Source organism: Anas platyrhynchos, chromosome 12 (genome assembly GCF_047663525.1).
Source record: "Anas platyrhynchos isolate ZD024472 breed Pekin duck chromosome 12, IASCAAS_PekinDuck_T2T, whole genome shotgun sequence".
NCBI classification, from domain to species: domain Eukaryota; kingdom Metazoa; phylum Chordata; class Aves; order Anseriformes; family Anatidae; genus Anas; species Anas platyrhynchos.
In genome coordinates, this window is record NC_092598.1 from 9826489 (window position 1) to 9849656 (window position 23168).

At 38.3% G+C, this 23168-nt stretch overlaps 2 protein-coding genes and 1 long non-coding RNA gene across 4 annotated transcripts; 2 read left to right on the top strand and 1 right to left on the bottom strand.

The window, feature by feature from the left end:
* On the top strand, positions 1-5318 carry PDCD2L (programmed cell death 2 like). Its single transcript, XM_027466955.3, has 7 exons — positions 1-161; positions 293-456; positions 570-639; positions 1704-2098; positions 2801-2914; positions 4471-4619; positions 5172-5318. The coding sequence occupies exons 1-7, from the start codon at positions 9-11 to the stop codon at positions 5300-5302; spliced, it is 1176 nt and encodes a 391-aa protein (XP_027322756.1). The 5' UTR covers positions 1-8; the 3' UTR covers positions 5303-5318.
* A 1208-nt stretch (positions 5319-6526) lies between these two features.
* UBA2 (ubiquitin like modifier activating enzyme 2) lies at positions 6527-23168 on the top strand. 2 transcript variants are annotated; one of them, XM_027466952.3, is made up of 17 exons: positions 6527-6799; positions 10134-10217; positions 10468-10538; positions 11729-11793; positions 12271-12371; positions 12532-12653; positions 13244-13311; positions 15700-15821; positions 16696-16795; positions 17345-17505; positions 18418-18511; positions 18611-18723; positions 19186-19341; positions 19929-20025; positions 20135-20240; positions 20973-21109; positions 22089-23168. In XM_027466952.3, exons 1-17 carry the CDS (start codon positions 6656-6658, stop codon positions 22265-22267), a joined length of 1920 nt encoding a protein of 639 aa, XP_027322753.1. In that variant the 5' UTR covers positions 6527-6655; the 3' UTR covers positions 22268-23168. The 2 variants fall into 2 exon arrangements, with proteins under 2 accessions (XP_027322753.1, XP_071900057.1); XM_072043956.1 differs by lacking the exon at positions 6527-6799 and adding an exon at positions 7147-7951.
* LOC110352805 (uncharacterized) lies at positions 17552-18903 on the bottom strand. The gene is made up of 2 exons (XR_002402412.4): positions 18787-18903; positions 17552-17992 (listed from the first exon to the last, which is right to left on the bottom strand). It is a non-coding gene; the product is annotated as an uncharacterized lncRNA (long non-coding RNA).

The window sequence follows — 23168 nt, forward strand, 5'->3', positions numbered from 1 at the left end:
GCCCGCGCATGCGTGTGGGAGCTGCCCTCAGCGCGGGGCTGCGCTGCGGGGCCATGGCGGAGGAGCGGCGGCCCGTGCTGCTGGGGCTCCGTGACGCCCCCATGGCTGGGCCGTGCCGGGAGGCCCCGGGCTGGGCCACCAACAAGCTGGGCGGCTCCGCGGTACGGCCGGGGAGGGAAGGGAGCGGGGAGGGAGGGCTCTGCCCCGAGCCGGGGCCGTGGGGCGGCACGGCCGCGGCTCGGCGGAGCCCCCGCGGGCGTCCTCCAGCGGTGCGTGTGGTGTCGGCTTGCAGGACGCGCTGCCCGCCCTGCGCCCGGCCCAGCCCCGCTGCGGGACGTGCGGCGCTGCCTTGGCGCACCTGGTGCAGGTGTACTGCCCGCTGCGGGGCCTGCCCTGCCACCGCCTCGCCAACGTTTTCGCCTGCCCCGGCACGGGATGCTGGGGGCAGCCCCGCAGGTGAGCAGGGAGCGGGATGCGCTGTGCTGGCGGCTCGGAAGTACCCCCCCGGTCAGCCGGCGCTGCTGCTTCAACGCCCTTGTCTTGTCTTCTTTCCATGTGGCACGCTGAAGCTGGAAGGTGCTGCGCTCCCAGTGCTTGCAGACTCAGGAAAAGGAGGCACGAGGTTGCAGTCTAAAGCAGGTACAACCAGCAAGCCGCTTTCTTGGTGTCTGCCTGTGTCAAGTACAGCATTAAGGAGGATTTCAAATAAAAAAAGTAGTTAAGTCGGGTGAGCTTCACGTCTGTGTGTAGTTGTTTAAGCAGCCATAGCTGCCCTGGAGAAATTGTGCCACGTGCTGGTTTTGAGTCACATGGAGAAGTCATCGCAGTCACAGGCTCTTTGGTGCAGTGAGCACTACAGGCTGCGTACTACAAGATTGATTTCTTACTTGTGATTTATGTTAGAGTAGTTTTAAAATGGAGGATGCAATTCAGTTTTATGGTTAAGATTGATATTTAATATCATAATGACAGAATCTACCTAAATATTTTTTCAACTGTACTTTAAAGGACTATGCTGGTTTAGGTCTTTAAAATGCTGTCTTTATTTTCTAATTTAAATATATATATATATTTTTTTAATAAAAATCAAGTTTAGTTTATCTGACTCAAGTATTGTTAAAGTATTTCTGGGATTTTTGTCTGTGAAGCTAAACTTTGCATATCAGTTTAGGAAGATTGAAAGGGGAGGCTGGCTTTGAAACTAACGCTGACAGGCAGGAAGTGTGCTTATTCAGCTGGTGCGTTTGCAATATAGTATTTTGGTCTGTGGTAAATGCGTTTATATTCTGATAAAAATGGTGCAGATATCTATTGTTATTATATTCCTCTGTATCTGCTCTTTGGGCTTACTGCGATACACTAATTGGTTCAATTAAATATATCCAAACCAGCTACCTACTGTCAGTTGTGCCAACCACCTAGATATGGCAACATAAGGCATTAAGCCCGTGCAAAATGTGAATTAATTCTTGCCCCATTTCTCCAGTTTGAGATGTTTTTTGCCATAAGTGTGCTGCTGTGAGATGCACGGTGGATATGCTGGTAACTGCTATTCTGAGGATAACAGGCAAAAAAAAAAAAAAAAGCTAAGCATCAGGTTAAGGTTTTACTTTTATTATCCATTACAGTAGTAAAACTGTATTTGAAATGTATCAGGTAGCTCTTGAAAGTGTTTCTCTTCTTTTTATCTTCCCCCCACCCAGAAACAACAACCTAACTTTTCTGCAAAGGACTGGTGTGATGAGGCAGATGACTGGGGAGTCTGTGATGGAGCAGAATCTCCCGCATGTGCCCTTCAGCTGCTTGGCTTAAATGAAGTGACAAGCAGCTCCTCGTCCAGAGAGGCGGAGTGTGCATCCCAGTTCCAACAGCTTTGCCTGTCTGAAGCTACAGATGTGTCAAGTTCCCTGGATATGGATCTTCCAGTCAGGGAGGATATGGTAACAGCCACTTCAGCTCCTGTGTTCCGTCCCTATTACATTAGTGTTGTGGATGAGGAAGACTATGCTGGTTTCCTTGATACAGATCATGCAGATGAGCTATGGAAGGAGTATCAGCAGAGAGAGGGTGTTGATTTGGAACATTTGATGTCAGAAAGGTGCGCATAGGTTTGAATTTTGTGCTGAAAGCAAAGGGTAAAGCTTTTCTTATTCCAGTTGCATTTTTAAGAGCTTAACTACTCAGGAATTGTAACTAGAGACTGGGATGATGGTATCAGATGGACTCATGGAGTTTTTGATAAAGAAGTTGTCTGAAAAACTATTTCTGGATGTAGCTACTGAAAATATTTTCAATTTTAACTTAATATCCAGACCACTTCTTTTTTAATTGTATTGAAGTTTACAGTGACTTTCCCTGAATTGTGAACAATGCTGAATTTTTTGATAACTAAAGCTACTGGCAATTGCAGAATATGCAGAGAATATTTTTTAGTTGTTGTGTTCTGTTGATTTTTTTTAATGTTGATGGAATCATATAGCTTTGATTGTGCTTAAATTACACTCCTTTTAAATTTTTAATTAAGAAAAAAAGACAATTGCTGGGAAGTTACTAAAGAAATATTTTTTTTACGTATCTGGTAGAATTGAATTAGATATAGTGGCTTGAAACATTTAGTAAGAGATGCAAAGAACTAGAAGCAGGATGTTCAGCTGTATGCTGAAACAGTAACTGCCTCTTAATTTAATATGTATATTTTTCAGTGTATTTGTCTTAATGTGAATATATAGTAACCACTGCTTACTTGAAGTATGCATATTGTACTGTGTTGTCATTTTTGTTTCATTTCTTTTTCTCATAGTTTTGCAGCTGAAGGTGATAAAGAAAAATATGAGAAGAGTGAAGTCAAAAGTGGGGACCACACATTCCATAAATTTATGAAAAAAATATCTGTCTGTCATGAACAGATTTTAAGGTACGTTGATCACTTGGTTGTAACAGGGAGATACAGAGAGTAGATATGGACTGTTAGTAAATCAAAATAAATTATTTGACTGGAAATATTTATTTTTCTTAATTGAAAAATTTGCTGAGAGTGCTGTTACTGTGCCTGAGTGATAAGACTTCAGTCCCTGGTTGGACTTTCAGGACTAAGTGTTAACTGGATGAGAGGCAAAGCAGAATCAGAGCCCCCAGAGCTGTCTATAGGAAATGTTCTTCAACGTAAGACCTGATGAGAGCAGACCCACACTGTCTTTAAAGACTTACTGCAATCCAGGTGTAGAGGTTTTCAAGAGAGTTTTGAGGTGGAAGTATAGTGCACAGTGGTGTGCTCTGATATACTTTTCAGGCTCTCTCCTCCTCTAAAGTTTTCTAATCTTATTGTTACTGCCTATGTCTCAGTCTCTGAGATGTTACTGAATTAAGACATTACTCATTTTAAAGCCTGAGTTCATTTGCAGCTTATGATTACCCCTTATGACTGTATAGACTTCACTTCTTGTAAATAGGTTAATTTCCTAGAACAAAAGCAGATAAGCCTCAGAGAAACTTTTTTTCCAAAAAGAGGAATTATTTCTGAATGAGAGTAAATAAGTTGATTTGAACTCTCTGATACATAGTATGAGATAATACCAATAATTTTCATGGATCATACGAAGTATTTGTCTTTATCATAGAATCATAGAATATCCTGAGTTGGAAGGGACCCTTAAGGATCATCAAGTCCAACTCTTGACACCGCACAGGTCTACCCAAAAGACTTTAACAACTTTACAACTTTAACAACTTTACAACTAAACAAAAGTTTAACAACTTTTGTTGTCTTTAACAACTTTATTCCAGAGAGTCTGCTGCAACCCATCTGGTCAAGCTGTCTCAGTTTAGTGACATGACCTTTGTTTATCAGGTTTTCAGAACCAGGTGGAACTAACTGGTACCTTTTTGATGAGGAGGTAAAGTTTGAAGGGCTGGTTATGCACATAAGAAATATTAGAAACTTCTGTTAATTAACTATCAAAGATGATACAGAAAAATTACAAATAGAGAGTGCAAGTAAAGTTTTCAGGCAACTTGTGTTTTGCACTGGATCTATCACTTTGCAGTATTATGTTCTCTGAATTTCTGTTTTTCCAAAACAGTGCATCCAGTGACCCATATGAGTATCGTTAGTTACAGTCTTTATGCAACACTCCTTTTTCCCTTCAAGAGCACTGTGAATATACATGATAGGTACATGACACGAATGTTCAAACATGTTTTCCCTGGACTGCTGGATCCCTTTTGAGCTCTAGTTTGTTTAATTGAGTCAGGTACAGCATATTTTGGAGGTATCAGTTTAAAGCATTTATCTCCTTTAAATGTAGCTCTTTTGTTAAGACTTTCCAGGTATTGACCTTCGAAGGTCCAACTTTACCAACTTTAATTTTTGTTGAATGACTCATCTGAAACTTAAGCAATGATTGTGGCTTTTAATAATGTTTGTGTATTTAGATACAAAAAATAAATCTTTTTTTCCTTTCTTCTCTTAAGATACTCCTGGGGTGGTCAGCCTTTATTCATAACTTGTCCTCCAGCCAACTTTAACGAAGGTATTCCAGCCTGCAGTAACTGCGGAGGCAAAAGAATATTTGAATTTCAACTTATGCCAGCACTGGTCAGCATGCTCCAGAGTGATTCAGGTTATTGGCTTTTGACTTAGCTAAATGAATATTGGAAACAGTCACCTTGCTGCTAAAGTTTGGTGAACCGTAATTTGGATTGTTTCTTGCTAGCCATAGGCACTGACAAGCCTAACTACAGTGGTCATAGAATTATATGTTACATATGGGTAGGTATATCCGTATGGATTGTACATAGCATGTTCCCATTATAGGTTTCACTAAGCAAATGATGTAACTCTGGTTTATGGGAATTAGCGGATTTCAGCTTTATTTGCTCCCTAGTGAATTGTCATAATAACAATGTAAATAGTTCCATGACTTTGGGAGTAATTATTACCTTTTAAATGAGACCTTGTAAAATAATAAATGTTGTCAACTTGCAGACATGTAAGAAGCTCTTCAAAAATTCTCAGCTTGCTTTACAACCTTTTTAATTAAAAAATGCTATGTCTGTAGGAGATGGAATATGAAAAAATACTTTTTGAATTGGAAGATTGAGCTACAGTGATAAGCAATAGCCACTGTCTAATTTTTCTAATACATGACATCCCTTTATTGTTTTGTTTTTAGATCTGTCAGTGGAATTTGGGACTGTTATAGTTTATACATGTGAGAAAAGCTGTTGGCCAGCAAATCATCAAACCCCTCTTGAAGAATTTCTTTTTGTACAAGAAGACCCTGATCAGAAATTATTTAAATAAATTGTTTCCTTGTAGAGATGGGAAGTCTGTTTTATTCTTTTTCTTTTTTTTTTCTTTTTTTTTTCTTTTTTTTTTTCTATTTTTTTTTTCTGCAGTTGAAAGTATTATGCAACAGAGTTTTCCTGAAACGTGGTGAAAAATTAAATTGATTTGATGGCATGGTGCTTATTTCCTAGAATAACCTACAAGTTAAGGTGCCTCTGAAATGTGGCCACAGAAAACTTGCTTACATTGTTTACATGTGCAAACAGAAGTGTAGAGGTTGTTTCAGGATTCCAGTTACACTTTTAAACATGGAAACTTTTAAACACAGGAAGAATGTAAAGGAGAAAGGTTGCCAAACTGCACTCCATTGTTATACTTTGCATTGATCAGTCTGATGGGATCCAGTTTTTAGAAACTACAGCAATGAGAAGCTTAATCCAAGTATTAAAACAAACAAATCAGCTTTATTTGTATTGATGACAGATTGAAAACTCAGTGAGTGGGCAGTGGCTGAGAGGGCCTTGCTGTAACTACAGTCCTGTGAGGAAGCTTTTCTGTATGTTTTTCCATTGAAGGATGTCACATTTGCAGAGCTAGATGAGCTGTGACAGTTACTTGGGATGGAGGAAGTGAAAGCTTTTGTTAGCACTGTTCTTGTGGGTACAGAAGGGTACAGCACCTGATGTGTTACTGCAGCGCAGTGCTTGCAAGCTGATCACACTGTGCTTTAGTTAACAGTCTAAATTCTGTGAACTCCCTGTTGGTTTAAGCTAAATTGCAGTATTTTAATTGACTTAATGGAGGAGTAATTTAAGTAAGTGTCCTTAAAGCTTTTTGTACAGGCTGAATGCCACAGCATAAATTAATCTACTGAAGTTTTAAGAAAGTAAGAGGGGGAGGCAGTTAAAATAATGAGATGTTTTTGCAGAACTGCACTTCTAGAGACGACTTGTAGCTTACCACGTCGACGTTCAGAGGTGAGTTGTTAACTTAGGTTAGAAACTGTTACACTATAGTTCGAGAGAGTGCCTGAACTCCCCGTGGGTGCCGGGTGTGTGCTTTGCCCTCTGCGGCAGGAGGCTGTGGGGCCGGGGGAGCTGCCCCCACTCGAGCTTTGCTGCCCCGAGCGGCGGGAGCGGGTCTCGAACCCGCGCCTCCCGCGCGGCCCCGCCCGAGCTGCGGCGCCCGCTGCCGCCCGTGGGGGCGGGCCGGGGCCCTCCCGCCGCCGGGGGGCGCTGCGGGGCCGGGCGGGCGGCGCTCTGGTGCGCGCCGGGCTCGCTGTGCGGAGTGCGGCCCGGCTGAGGAGAGCCGCGCCGAGCCCCGCCGCGCCGCGCCGAGCCCGCCCGTCACCGCCGCTCCCCCGCCGCCATGTCCGCGCCGGTGTCCGGCCCGCTGGGCCGCGAGCTGGCCGAGGCCGTGGCCCAGGCGCGGCTCTTGGTGGTGGGCGCCGGGGGCATCGGCTGCGAGCTGCTCAAGGACCTGGTGCTCACCGGCTTCGGCAACATCGACGTGGTGCGGCCCGGGGGGGTGCGGGGGGCGCGGGGCCGCCGTGTGGCGAGAGGGGCGGGGGGGGGGGGGGGGGCGCGGGCCCCGCCGCCTCCTCGGCGGGCGTTCAAACTGCCGCGGCCCCGCAGCGCCGCCGGGGCCGGGCCCGCCACAAAGGGCCGCGGCCTGCGGGCGCCCCCCTGCCCCCCGCGGGCAGCCCCCGGGCCGGGGCCCGGCTCCGCGCTCCTCAGCGCGGCCCCTGCTGGTGCCGGGGGTAACGGCCCGGCCGCGGGGGGGGGGCCGCGTTTCGGGGAGCCGGCCCTAAAGCTGTCAGCCCCGGGGAGCCGCCGAGAGAGCTGCCCGCGGACTGCTGCTGCTTTCGCTTTTGCTTCCCGGTGGTGGTTGCGGGGGTAGCAAGGGCAGAGCCGAGGTATGGCAGTGAGATGAGCTGCCCTGCGGCCCTGAGGAGCGTCTCCCTGATTTCACGTTAAGAAGTCGGGGAGGACAAACGGAGCGAGAGCACAAGCCCGTTTGGTCCAATGCGTTTTTATTTTCCGGTGCTTTGCCAGGAGCCGCTTCAGTGGCAGGTTGTGAGAAGTTTGTTTCTGCATTTAGACTTGTTGAGCAGAGCTCATTAGAAACAGCTTTTCTCTAAAACTATCAGCAGGCAGAGGAGTCCAGCTACAGGTTTGCACTGTTGTTCCTATAACTCAGGCTTTTCCACTGAAATATTTTTTTAAACGTTTGTATGATGTGCTAAAGTGTAATTCCTCGCTGTCCCTTGGATTTAATTCTGCCAGTGAGAGCCTATCAAATCTTAACATACGAGTAAACTAAACCTGTGAAGGAGAGCAGAAGCCTGCAATTTCTGCAGTTGTTTTTTTCCTCCTTACCCACCTTACTGTGTCATTTGTGTGCTCCTGCAGTCCGTTGAAATAGAGTTTAGTATCTCCTGATTTTCCAGTTAGTTATTAAGCATAAATCTCATTGGGGCATGCTTATTGTTTCCCTTATTTTAGTTTGATTTTTTTGGATTGTCTTTCAAGTCTGACTTGGTTGGATTCCATTAACTTAAGTATATGTTGGATCAGGGCCATCTTAATTTAAAAATATTACTGGCAGTGTTCTATGCAAGAGAGTAACGTTTTGATAACATGGAGTGGATGGGTAAAAGGCAAGGTGAGAGCAAAAATAGAATTGTGTGCAAAGAGGAAAATTGATATCAGTTGAAGAAATTGCTTTTGTCAGCATTTGTGATATTGCATGTAGTTTTTCTTGATTTTTTCAGACCAGTAAACTCAAAAACTGTGAAAATGCTTTTTTTTTTGTAAGTAAATTGAAAGTTTTTTTTAACAAAACATTAATACTAAAACAAATACAATTTGAACACCGGAAACATGTAACTTTATTAAGTATGCTTTGTTGAAACAGTGTCTTTCTTCTCGTGAATCAAGAACAAAATTAAATTAGTCAAAATCCAAGTCTAAATTAAGAATGCAATTGTGTATTTCTCTGAACCTCTGAGATATTTTCCTTCTAACATACAGAAATGGGAGTTACAAAAATGTAAAGTTGTTTTAATGCAAGAACTGTCAGATTCTGATCATTCTTAGCTAAATTGTAGTTTTGGTTGAGGTCTGGTGGTCTCAAGTATTGTCTTGGAGAAGAACTTCCTTTGCTTTTTTGGGCTTGGCAGTACTGTTCAAGATCAGTTTTCAGCTCTAGCTTAAGTCACTTGTTATCATCTCCACTTAAAGTGCTAAATTAAGGCTTTCCTGGGAGTGGATGTTTTAACAAAATTATGCATTTAATCAGTTTCACTTCAAGTTCTCAAACTTCGTGGCTTTGGACTGTGCAAGTGTTCTGACTGTGCCTTACAAGAAAGGAAAGGTGGTAGAAGTGTGTTTTCAGGCAAACACATGTATTGTTTTAGTTAGGAGATGCAAGACCATAGCAGTTGGCTATGAGGATACTATAGGTAATAAGCACCCTGTACCTCATACTGCATTTCTGAAAGAGTATGTATTTTTGATGAATTTATATTAATGAGTTTGCTCAGTATTCACAGGTTCTTCTATGTATTTTTTAAAATAAAACTAATTGGCAATTGCAGCTTAGTACATTAATTTTTAATCCTTAAATTAAAAATACTTCCTTAGGACAGCAGGAAGCTTAATATTGGAACTTGGATCTTGCATGCAAAGGGTCCTCAATGAGAAGTGTGTGCATACCTTTTTTCATTACTTGAGTTTGGTTCCTAAAATGAAAAGCTGATGAGAAGCCCCTCAGCAAGTTGTGCTCCCGCTGCATGCTCTGGCTCTCTGTATGCCACAGAGCTGTAGGGGCTGTGGTGCTGAGGGTGTTGGCATTGCCAGGGGAGCTGGGGGAAATGCTGATGAGGCTCAGGGATTGTCTCCCCCCCCCACCATGTAAAAAATGTTAGGGGCATGAGAAGACTAGCATGGGTATAAAGGAAAAATAGTGGCAACAAAAAAATGAATAAATCTTGATTCTTGTGGTGGGGGGCAAAGACATTTGCAGTTAGGATGTTCATGTGAGTATATTAATGAACAGAAACATGGCTCTTAGGGGAATCAAGGTAATGGCGTACTTTCAGGTTGTACTTCATGAATTGTGTATGTTTTTTAAACATCTTGATTACACGACTGGATTATTTTTTTTAAGTGAACTTCATTATTTTTTAATATGCACTTAAGCAGCGGGTCCTGGTGTCCAAGCATAAAAGTTTGCCCCGCAGTGTATGAATTAGATGACAGTGCAGCTCTCAGTTTACTCTTTCAGTTGCTCAAAGCCATGTTCAAGCGTAAAGGAGAAGTGCTAATTAGTGTGCTGGGTAGCCTTTCCTGGACCGTGGGGAAGCACGGTGCAGAGCTCTGTTCAGGGTGACTAGTCCCGTGTGGGGCCTGACCGAATCCTGCAGGATTTTCTGAGTGTGTATGCTGTGCTCCTGATGAGTTCTCCACTACAGTCTTCATCCAGCAGTAAATAGGAGAGTCAGTTATTGACTTTCTATTAAATATTCTGCTTATGTATCTCAAAATTTTGTGTGTGGTATACTAAGGACTCTTTCTGAAAAAAAGTTTGTTGTCATAAAGCTCTTAATTTTTGAGATGATTCCATTGTTAATAATTATTTAAAATGAATGGATTCCTGAAAATGAATAATTGATCACTGTGCCTTTACAATTGCTGTAGTGCAGATGTAATAACTGTATGCAGGTCTGAAAAGGACCCAATGCATAAACTTCACAGATCCTATCACATTTGCTTCAAAATCTATTATTAATTTTGTTCCTTTATTTCTGTATAAAGTGAAATGGCTGCCTTTTCTGTGTTTGTAGATTGATTTGGATACTATTGATGTCAGCAATCTCAACAGGCAGTTTTTGTTTCAAAAGAAACATGTTGGAAGATCGAAATCACAGGTGAGGAAAAAGCCAAAGCTCAAGTCTTATTTATTCAGTATTATTATTATTGACATTGTTAGAAACGGTACAATTTTGTTTATGCTGTTAAGAGGTGTTAGTTGTTTGCTCATGGCTCTCTATAATAATGCATTTAAAAGTATTAAAATCAGTAAGGTAGTCAATTTACTCAATACTCAACAGGTATTGAGTCTCTTTAGAAAGATGGAAGAAATAATAAGTGTTGGTTTTGTTTTGTTTTTGTTTCTAGGTTGCCAAGGAAAGCGTGTTACAGTTTTCTCCAGAAGCTAATATTATAGCTTACCATGATAGCATCATGAAGTATGTTTGTTTTTTAAGCTCTGATCACATTTTGATTTTCAAGTGCTGTATTTAAATGCTGCAATGGTGTGCTTTAAGATACTTTACAAAGCTTCTGCAGTAAGACGAAATAGCTGTAAATGAGAGGCTACCATGCACCTGAGTAGGAGTGTGAATTTTGCATGAATTTTCTTAAGCTCTGGTTATCTGTAGTTATTTGCTTGTGTGTAATTTGCACATTATTAGCAACGTTTACTACATACATTTCTACATTGTAAGGATGCCCTAATGTCATGACCAATAACTAGATGAAAACAAATGTGAATGTTGAGTCCATGGTTTCTAAAAAAAAAAAAGGAAAAAAGTCCTCTCTGTCTGTATAGGTAACCGAGTAATATTTATATAATCCATATGATACCATGCCCTAAACAATCAGAATCTAGTCTTTGTATTTCATAACAAATCAAAATACGAGATCATGTAGATTTTCATTAGCCATATTTCCCACATTTAAATGCATATTTGTCCTTTTTTAAGGAAAAAATAAGAAAAAAAAGTCATGGTCTATAATATTAAGGTTTCAGCTCTGACATTGCTGTTAGACACCGAAGCATTGGCTCATTGCATCTTTCTCCTGAAACTGTAAAACCATTAATCCTATTTCCGTGCTACTCTGTCGTCTTTGCCACTACCTTCTTTAAGTCAGAAAAATGCAGTGTCAGGGTACTAAAGTGTCAAGATTTTAAACTCCCTCATCTTGGCTCCTAAGGGCATGGAGGCACAATCAAAACCAATTGAATTATGATATAATTCAATTATATGTAAAATATAACTGTAATGAATTATCAACAGTCTGATGAGCTGTGGTAATTATGGTATGTGCGTTTTACCCTCAGCTGATGGTGTTTTTAAGGTCAGTGATCAGAGCTCAGCCAATTTACTCATTAGGTCAGAGCAGCATAAACACTTTTTCCATTGTCTTCCTGTTGCATTGGTCATGGTAATAATAATTGGAAAAGCTTCCTTCCAGTGGCATGAAGTTCATGCATTTACGCATCTTTAAAATGGGCAGAAGACAAAGGGGGTAGTTAAAGGCTAGCACTAAATTTATAGTATGTGTAATTTATACAGCCTTTTCAATATGTGTATTTTCCCGTTGTGGCGTAATAACCAACAACTTTGATATGCTGTATTGTTTTTCTTTTCTGTAGCCCTGACTATAACGTAGAGTTCTTCCGCCAGTTTACGTTGGTTATGAATGCTCTGGATAACAGAGGTGAAGTTTTCACTATGATTTTTTATTGGAGATGAGAATACTGTTGCTTGTTCATAGGAACAGAACTTTAACGTGTTATACTATAAGTACTTAAGCAATGCCAGTTAAATAACAAACATCCTCTTAAGCCAGCTATAGTTTGACTAATATTTTTGTTCTTAACTAGTAGCTTGAAAGTGTAGTAAGTGCTTTTACAGGTGCTTTGTAAGTAAACATTGGCTGCTGTGTCACTGCTTTATGGGAACTGATGTGTGTTGTGTATACATGTATAACTATTCGGTTGTTTGCTGTATTTAATAGTGTCAATATATCTTGTTTTAATTGGAAAATCGCCTTTGTGAAAAAGGCATAGTGCTCTCTTTAACAAAATAAGGCAGATTCAGGGTCATTGTGTGCGTAAGAGGCAACTTTGTGTTTGGTGAAGTCAGACTTTTTTCTAATTATTCAAATTTTTCTTTAAAACCTCTTGCTTTGCAGCTGCCCGCAACCACGTGAACAGGATGTGTCTGGCTGCTGATGTTCCTCTGATAGAGAGTGGCACTGCAGGCTACCTTGGACAAGTAACAGTTATTAAGAAGGTTAGGTTCTGCATTACTCTTGTCACTAAGTTTAAATCATTGGCTATTTTAGACAACAGGGTGTTGGGTGTTCTGAGATAAAGTTACAGTTCATCTGATAATAGCATATACTACCAGTAGCCTTCGCAGCGTGACAAGTAAATATTTCACTTTTCACCAGGGAGTGACAGAATGTTATGAATGTCATCCTAAACCAACTCAGAAGACTTTTCCAGGCTGCACAATCCGAAATACGCCATCGGAACCTATCCATTGCATTGTGTGGGCCAAGTATTTGTTTAAGTAAGTTGTCTTTTTTATTATTTTTTAATAGCTACTGTGACTCGCTCTCTTTCTGTAGGTTTCTAAACCTACAGATTGAGAAATAAAAAAGACACTTCATTTGAAAATTAACATGGATTACAGCAAAAACCTCCAGTTCTTTGGCTTTTTTTTTTTTATATATATATAAAGATACCATGTCAGTTAGTACTTAGCTGTTTTTCTGATCTCACTTAAAATTTGGCAGAAAAGTTTGTCAAAGAGGTGTAGCCTGAGGATGCTTTATCCTTTGCTTTTGTATGGAAGTTACATTTTTCAGTGTAACAATTGTATTAACAGAGATAAAGGTTGCAGGGATCGTGGAAATAGATGAACTGTTGAATGAGTCAAATAGATCTGTTTTACTGTATTAATTTTTATATTGGACTTTTTGCATTGTCAGTGGTAAGTCTGCATGTGACGAATTTCAACAATTGAAAAAGCAATGTATGAAGTGGCATTCTGATAGCAAGAATTTTAAAGTGGGTATATGTCAGATAGCAAATATCTGAGTCTTTAAATAGACATGATGAAAATCTAGTGTCTTATTGTTGTTCTTAATTATAATATAGCCAATTGTTTGGAGAAGAGGATGCTGATCAAGAAGTCTCTCCTGATAGAGCTGATCCTGAAGCTGCCTGTAAGTGTGATATAAACTGGTAACTTAGCCTGTTACTAAAATGTTTTATGTCACAAATTGACTTGCTTCTGTCCATTTTGTAAAGTTACATTGCAACCCCACTTTCTTCTAGGAGGATTCCACTTACAGTGCCCATGGAGAACATGAATTTAGGTTGTGTTTGCAGCACAGATATTTGTGTACACCATGCATACTTTAGTTCCCTCATACTACCATTTATTAAAAGTTTGACGCAGGCTCAAGCTGTTTTTTTTTTAGTTAACTCAATGCACTGTGTATACCAGAGGTCTTTGTGTGGCCAGTGTGCAAAAAAATGCCTCTCAGAATGCTGATGTGTCAGTAATTTTCAGCAGTCAGAACTGTAGCCCTTGTGGGCAGCCTAAAACTTTAATGAAGTGATCACTTCAGCTGTTGTCAAAACCTTTTAATACAATCTAAGATAGGTCACTGTCATGTACTAGCTCTCTTCAGAGAGTGTGGGTAGAGCAGCTGTGAGGAACAGCTAATACATCCAGGTGTGTGATAAATGATTTAGATGAATACGTTTATATATATTCAGAGATTCCTGTTCCCTCTGGAGCAAGCTGTCTCCTCCATGTGCACAAAGAAGTGAAAAGTGAATCTGATGTGAAAATTAAGTATTATTGATCTTCACAGTGTAGCATTTTTTTTTCAGTATATTTGGATTTGATGGAGTAATTCCTTCCCTGCAGCTGGGAGGCTTGCCTTCTGAACCAAGGACTGAAAACTGAGTGATATTTGTAGTTTCTCTGCACTTTCCACTGCTAGCTGAGGGATTGCCAAATTGAAAACAGAGGGATCATATTTGAACTCTTCTAGCTTGAAACACTTCCACATTTATCCACATAGCAATTATGCCCATTGTGAGTGATGTTTTTGTAGCTCTTCTTTATTTTTTGTATGGACAGTAACTGTAGTTACTGTAAAGGTGAATAAACATCTTTGTAGCTTCTCCTTTTGGATCCTTTTGAGTGGTGAACTTGGGAGAGGGAGCTCAGATCTGCCTCGGATACTTCAGATTTTCTGTTTATCAGATAGCATTTACCTAACAGGTTGTTCCTACACAAGTCCTGAATGAATAGCTAACTCTTAAGATAGTGGAATATAAACTCACTTTAATCAACAACTGCTGGAGTACTTGAAGGTAGCAGACGTAATGCTGCTTGCTTGAAGAAGGATATTAGGGCAATCAGAGGAAGGGTTGAGCTGCTGTGAGCGTATTAGCGAGAGGCCTCATATCTGTAGTGAGCAAATTGTCAGTTGCTATAATGCTGATTACAAGCATGGAATCATTTAGGTTGGAAGAGACCTTTAAGATCATCAAGTCCAACCGTTAACCTAGCCTGGGAAGCTGCATCAGTTGTGGTGGGTACAAAGCTGAGAGAAGCTGTGGCCTTCTGCCAGGAGGATACCGTCGCTCCCTGGTCAAACTGGCAAAACTTGGGAGGCATTGGCAAACCTGTGGACAAGTGTATCTGGTTTACTCTATTTTGAATCTGCAGGAAGAACTCTTTTATGAGGAACCTAAAGGAGCTAAGATGTCATGGGCAAAAAAGGATGAGATCCTGAAGCAGATAAACTACGTAAATGATAGAGATAAGTCTTGATTAGAAGAGTTTCTCAGACTGGGGATAGAACCAGTACTGTTCAGCCTACATGATTAAGCAAACTCACTCAGAATAATAAAGATGATGGCTAAACATTGAAAGTAGCAGAATGCTTCACAATACAGAGCGACTAGGCAATGAAATACTAAGTACTTTTTGGTGCAGATTAATATAAAATGTTGTACTGGCAAAGGGGGAAACATTCACAAATTTACATATAAAATTATGGTCTCTGAGTTGATTTTCTCATTCAGTCAAGATTTTAATAGTTGTATGAAAACATCAGACTGCTACTTACTAGTAATAAAAATAGCAATTGCTGGATGTGACTGGGAAAGAAACAGAATGAATAGTATCTGCATGGATGGAATTTTCCTGGATAGGGGTGGCCAGAGGTAGGAAGCTGATTCTGTTTTGAACCTCTAACCAGATTAACACTCTTCAGCCAGTAACAGAGGCTGCTAAAAGAGGATGGTTAGAGATTTATGAAATCACAAAATAATGTGGAGAAAATTAAGAGGAAACAATTGTTCATTTTTTCTGTCAGTGAAGGAATTTTGTGGCAATAAGTTAGGCTTGTGGAATGTAGTTGTAGAAACAAACAGGAGCAGTTGCACTATGTCTAATCTAACTCTTAGTGGGAACAGTAAAGCCATTTTATAGACCCTGAATAATTTTGGTTATTGACTAAGGGTAATGTTTGGATGTGATTTTCTTTTCTTTTTTGAAATAATTTATTTTGTTAATACTTAATTAATAGGGGAGCCAGCAGAAGCAGAAGCCAGAGCACGAGCATCCAATGAAGATGGTGAGATTAAACGTGTTTCAACTAAGGAGTGGGCTAAATCAACTGGATACGATCCAGTTAAGCTTTTTACTAAGGTATCTTTTCTACCCCCAATAAATGTCTTTATTTGAAGTGTATGAGGTGCTTTAAAGTCAAGTCAAAACCCATGTTTGAACACTTAATACTAGCCATCAGTCATGCAACTATGTTATGACTTCCACCAATTTTGCTGTTGTGTTGGTCTTGTTGTTTTATGGCATTCCATCTGTGCCTGGATGGACAACTTCAGCAGTTTGTCCATGTTATGTGAGGAAAAAAATAATTCAAATCACTTCTAATGTGAGAAGGTAAACTGTTGAATTCTGTAGGAGTTTTTGTAAGCATAATCAGAACCAGTTTGAGGACCAGAAAGCGATCATTCATGCTGTGTATGTAATCAGACACTGGTAAAACAGAATACGAACTGTTTTAGGAGTTTTCCTTCTAAAATGTTGCTAAATAACAATAGTTGCTAAAAGTGATAATTAGAGGAAACTAGTATAAAATGTCATGTTTATAGGTAGTAATAATTTTCCTTGGAAAATAAGTTGGCATGTAGGTAAAAGTATCTTGGGGAGAATATACGAATTGCTGTAGAGATGGCTTTAGTAGGCACATGGAGCCACTGTTTGGACTGCTGTTTCTTAATTTTACTCCCCCCATCCCTGAATTAATGAGAACTGTCTGATTTCTGCAGTAAATGTTAGAAAACAGGGAATAATAAGTTTTTCAAATCTGTTGTTTGTTTTTTTTTTTCGTGTGGAGTTGAAAATACGAAATACATAATTTTATATATTCAGCTGAAAATATTATCAAGGAGAAAAGCAAAAACTGAAATCTAATGCTGATTTTTCAGTGTCAAAGGAGGTGTAAAAATAAAATACTTTTTTTTTCCCTCTTACATTTTATTTTTTTTGTAATGTTTTTTAGCTTTTCAAAGATGACATTAGATATTTGTTGACCATGGATAAGCTGTGGAGGAAAAGAAAGCCTCCAGTGCCTCTGGACTGGGCTGAAGTACAAAATCAAGGTAATTGTTCCTCCTCATGGTGTCTATTTGTAAGTCACACCTCCTGTTTCTTAAGGCATCACAGTGACATACAGTTTCTTCCTGTCACAGTTGATTACTGATACTTAACATATTACTTCTTTATGACTCCTGGAGATTTGTAGTTTTTCAAAATACAGAAAATATTTTTTTCTAAAAACTGTTTTGGAATTATTTCAGATACTTGGTATCAGTCATAGAAAATTTGCATTTCACAGGATTAAATACCAAAGACCTTATCTCTCATGCACTGATGAATTTATCTCTAAAAGTTGACTTCTGGTGAAAATTTACATTTGCTATAAATTGTGCACATCTATTGATATGGCACAGTATAGCTATTAGTTACAGTAGAAAATGTGGATTTTTTTATTTTTTTTAATCTTGGTGCAACTGTAGTTTAAGAACACTGTTCTTCATTTAGAAAATAAATATTTTTTCTGAATTAGCAAATAATTAGCTCTTTAGGAGAACTTTAGTGGAATTTCTAAATATTCCTTATCTTACTATTTTTTTTTCCTTTTCTTGAAGAGAAAAACGTATCTGACCAACAAAATGAATCCTCCTCGGTTTTGAAAGATCAGCAGGTTCTCGATGTAAAGAGCTATGCACACTTATTTTCAAAGAGCGTCGAAACCCTTAGACTTCACCTGGCTGAGAAAGGCGATGGAGCAGAGCTTATATGGGATAAGGTTGGTTTACCAAATTACCAAAGGAAACAGTTATATTCTACATACATACAATGAATGTTGGACTCTTTAATTCCAGAATAGTACTACTAGAAGAAAAATGGCTGACACATCTCTGAAAGTACTTTCCATAAGTAAACTCCATATGTAAGCATATACATACTTTACATGCTTCGTATTCCATTGAGTGTCAGGATTAAGTATTGTGATGTAAAATAACAATTCACCAACTTTAAAAAGCACACAAATTCAGAAGTAGTTGCAATACTTTCGTTTCGAAAATATTTTAAGAATGCCAGTTCTTTTTTCCTTTGCTCTAGCTACCTCTAAAACTTGCTTTTACACAGTTGTTTGTTGCTAGAGTTCTGCTGAGTTGGAAGTTACTAGCTTTGAGTAAGTGTGCAGTGTATTACAAGTTTTGCTGGGGAAAAACGAAGCAAATCAAGTCTCCCTTAGTACCAGAGACCGTGATCTTTCTGTAGCCTGTCACCTGGCATAAAGAAAAAGCAGTGCGTAAATATAGGGTGTTGACAAAATAGTAAAATGATATTACAACAGTTACTAAAAACAAACAAACAAAAAACACTGTTTCTTAAAACAGTTTTTGAAACTAAGCATAAAGCCTTGTAAGGTTTTGTAATTAGACATTAAAATGCCTTGTATGTTCAAAATATTAATAGTAATATACTAAATTAAAATACTAAATAAAATTTTAAAATCCACGTTTCAAGTATTACTGCTCTGTCTAAACATGCTCTTTGAAAGAGGAAGTACATAAACTTTGAAATGGAATATTGTATGGACCTTTTAAAAAATATCTGTTTTTAAGGTAGTAATTTTTGGTACCGTGTATTTCTAACTTTTCCCAATGTGTAATTTGATTTTTAAATACTTTTTATGTTAAATTCTTGTCAGGATGACCCTTCTGCAATGGATTTTGTCACTTCTGCTGCCAACCTCAGGATGCATGTTTTCAGTATGAATATGAAGAGCAGATTTGATATTAAGTGTAAGAATAAAATATAACATTGTTTTTCTTAAAATAATAATCTCAATTTCTAGTTTTCATTTGCTGTTAAAAATCTGCATACTCTTGCTTATTTTGCAGCAATGGCAGGAAATATTATCCCAGCTATAGCTACTACTAATGCAGTAATAGCTGGTCTGATAGTGCTGGAGGGTCTGAAGATTTTATCAGGAAAAATAGATCAGTGTAGAACGGTAAGTAGGAATATGATACTTTTACTTTCTTATTATTCATTATTTATTCAAGTTATATTTTACCTGCTTTTACTAGTGTGTAGTTTGACTATCACTCGTTGCTACTTCAGTACATTCTGAATGTGCTAGGAACCTTCAGCTGCGATAGAAAGAAAAGTAGAAGTCTCAAGGATCATTAAGTTCCTTCTGATTTCATGAAAATTGGCTGCTTGGTGAGAGAAAGAACCAGACTGACATCACTTGAAACATGTCTGTTTTTCTGTTTGGCAGTAGGTTGTCAGTCAGCACAGGTGTCATTGTGGACTAGCTGTAATACTCACTTTCTCCTGTTCACCAGGCATGTCAAAGAGGATTAGAGAACAGGACAACCTATGAGACTAAGAGAACAAATCCGTAAGAAAACAGGTTTTATGAGTGCTGTTACTTACAGAATAACTTGTTTCATTCTTGTCTGTCTTCAAGATTTTCCTGAACAAGCAGCCAAATCCCAAAAAGAAGCTATTGGTTCCTTGTGCTTTGGATCCACCAAATCCTAACTGTTATGTATGCGCAAGTAAGCCAGAAGTGACTGTGAAACTTAATGTACACAAAGTTACTGTGCTAACACTCCAGGACAAGGTAAAACTTTAAATCTTAGCTACAGCTTTTGTTTCGGCACTTATGTTGTACAGTATTGAAGTTAGGTTTTTGTTCCATATATGTTGACTGAATGTTAGTTGTTAATACTTGCTCTACTCTTTGCATTTCTCTCAGCTACAAGAAAAGCTGGATTAGCCAGTATGCGTCTTGTTTATGTGTGTTCATATATATGAAAGAATGTTTGTATTTTGTATTTTTTTGGTCTTTTTAAAGCCTATTCCTAACTAACAGGGAAAAAATGTATTTGAGGCGAATAGTTCAGTTGCTATGGTACAGTAACAACTGATTTGTAATTCTGTCATTTTATGAGATAAGTATTTAAAAAAAAGTTTCAGCCTATCATCTGAATCTGCAAAGGTGTCATAGATATTCTTTTTGTGACTAAATCTTAAGATTTCAGACAGCAAAAAGATGATTTTTTTTTTTAAATGGGAATGAAAAAATAAAGTATCGGCTTTAGCAGATGCCTGAACATGGGCCAGGATAGGAAAATCAGCATAATTCAAGGTTATTTATAAATATTATAAAGTCAGACATGGATTAAGTAATCGTATTCGTCCTTTCAGATAGTGAAAGAAAAATTTGCTATGGTAGCACCAGATGTACAAATAGATGATGGAAAAGGAACTATCCTTATCTCTTCGGAAGAAGGAGAAACAGAAGGTATGTGGCGCATTAATGCTTTTTAGATAGTAGTACTCATTTCTTAACATGAAAGAAAATCTTTATATAAATATCTCTATTCACCGCAGTATTTCACTGTTTTTTCTAGCAAATAACCACAGGAAATTATCAGACTTCGGAATTCGAAATGGCACTCGACTACAAGCAGATGATTTCCTCCAGGATTATACACTGTTAATCAATGTGCTTCATAGGTAAGGATTCTGAAAAAAAATATTTTTTGTGTATATATGTAGCAAGGTCCCATAGGGAATTTCCAATTAAGAATTTTAAATTAGCAAATACAGTTAAAAGATCAGGTTGCTAAAATATAGTGGTTAAAGAGGAATTTTTTTAATGAATCGATATAGTTATTTTATTACAATAGTAATTGCTAAGAGTTCATCTGAATAATTTGGTCATTAGGCAACATCAAAGTACAGTGCAAAGCTAGATTTACTTGTGGGGCAGCTAACAAGTGAGAAACTGCTGTTGAAAAACAAACAAACAACCTGCTGGAGTAGTAGATCATCTGCCGGACTACCTGTGTTCAAGTATGGCAATGCAAAGAGAAGTCAATAATTGGTGTTTGCATTTAACTTTGGATAAGTAATATCAATGTTATATACAGGAAATTAATACCTTGCAATTACAGTGAGAATAGAAATGTGAAATTGGGGAAGAAAAGTAAGCTTAGGTAATATTTTTTTTTTCCTAAGCATTTTAAGGCATGACACTGGGTGGAACAGTGTTTGTGAATAGACAAAGCACAAATTATAGAGGGCTGAACACCTTTTCCTTTTTTAAAAAATGCATTTTTATTTTTTTTTTTTACTTTTTCCTAATTGCAGGGTGCTTTAGTAATTTGAATGACATATTTTGTTTGTGAAAAATACATGTTTTTATTTTCACCTGGTTGTTTATAAAGCATATGGATTTTTCTGCAGTGAAGACCTAGAAAAAGACGTAGAATTTGAAGTTGTTGGTGACACCCCTGAAAATGTTGGCCCTAAACCATCAGAACCAACATCTAAGAACATTACCAATGGTAGCGATGATGGAGCGCAACCCTCAACATCAACAGGTAAGTCACAATAAGCAATCTTAAATAAAGTAAAATAATATTTCAGTAGGGTGGTCTGATTGAAATACTTCACTTCTATGACTAACATGAAAAGAAAGAAAGAAGTTGCTTCTGTGTATAGGTATAATAGTAAATGGTAAAAAAAAAAAAAAAATTCAAAGATTGTTACAAAAACTTTTGGTACATACACCTTGATATTATATTATGTAACTTGCAGGTTCCTGGAGGGTGGTCAGCTTAAATACACCATTTGCATAGTGATTTAAATAGTCACTTTAAAAAGTTAGACCCATTCTAGCTGATAGTCACCCTATTGGTTGACAGAAAAGAATCAACCAGATTGGTTGCTTTCTCCCTACAGATTAAAAGTTACTTTATGGATATCTTTGATCATATTTTATTTTGTTATTTTAAGAAGACACCTTTATTAATCTGCTTACAAAATAATTATTTTTTGCCTTTTGAGCAAGAGATGGAAAAAAGATGAATGAAGTAGCTATGTGCTACCCAGGAGGAAGTATCATCATTTTCTTAATATAGGCTGTTCTTTTGAATATACCCCAAATAGCTTAACTCAAATACAGGATGTTTAAGCAGTGAAAGATGATTTACTGGAAACATGTTACTGTTTTACTGTTGTGACAGATAAAGTTAAATATCTGTAATTCTGTCTTAAGCTTTTGGATGATGTTCATTTGCTAGCGTTAGCTAATGTAAGAATTCCCCAAAAACATGGGAATACTTTTGAGTTACTGCAATATTTTCCATACCTCTAATGAAGAGGGAATGACCACATGAAAAGCCTGTTTTAGACTGTTTTCAGAGAAACTGAAAATATTCTTGTAATTAAATGAGAAAGTATGGATAAAGAATGCTTCAAGATGTTATTTGTTGTCTTGGAGGTATCTTGTATGCAGTTCGGTTTGAGGGTTGATAAACCTAACAGTACCCATTGGAATTAAAAACATGTATTTTGCAGCTCCAGATCAAGATGATCTGTTGATTATCGATTCTGAAGATGAAGGCCATTCAAGCAATGTTGATGATATGGAGGATAAAAGCCGCAAGAGAAAACTAGAAGACAAAGAGTGCATCAGCACAAAGAGAGTGCGTATAGAGCAGACAGAGGAGCAAGATGAAATTATAGCGTTAGACTGAACATGCAAATGCCCCTTGACAAAATGATTAAGATAATGTAATGCAGTAACAGCATATTATTTTGGGATGTGAAAAATGTCCAGAACTAGACTAATTCTAAGGCTTTCGTTCCAAAGGAATATTAAACCATTGGCTTGAATAATTTGTTGTCTGTTTCTCTTGATGATAAAGCTGTCATCTCTATAGACTCTTTTAGAAGTTTTTCTGTATTGAATTCCATATAATAAATGTAGTAGAGACATAGTTTATAAATACTTGCAGATAAGTATTTGCTTAAACCATCATGAAAAAAGCATGTTATTTTTGTGTAAATACCTTTTAGGTATAATTCAATAGGACAAAAATCGTACTCCGTTTTAGTAGAGGGTCATCATCTGATGCCCAGATTTAAGTAAATAAATTTTTATTTTTTGCTTGAAGAAAGGTATTTTTAGTCCAGTCCTAAACATCTTTCACATCCTGAACAAGGAGAAAATTCACTAAAGCAAATTAGTGCCATGTTTTATCAGTGTTCTTAAACTTCAACTGGCACTATGTACATTACTGTAAAACTGTTAATTTACTCCAATTTTTCAGCTCGTACTGCCTGGTATGTCAATGTAAGAAGCAAATTTTTTGTGTATTGTTACAGTTTCAGGTTATTTATATTTGATGTTTTGTAAACTCAGATACTACTACTATACTGTACATCTGATGGACCAAATAAATGACATCTGAAATACTTGCTATATTTGCTTGCACAGTCCGAGTTTATGCTGATTTATGGGATTTTACAATGTATAGCCTTCAAAATTACTGTACTATTTTCATTTTTCTAAACATAACCTAGTAGTACAGAACTTAAGCTTCACTTGTTTGAGGTGAAAGGGGAATTTTTTTAATAAAACTTTTGTGAATGTTT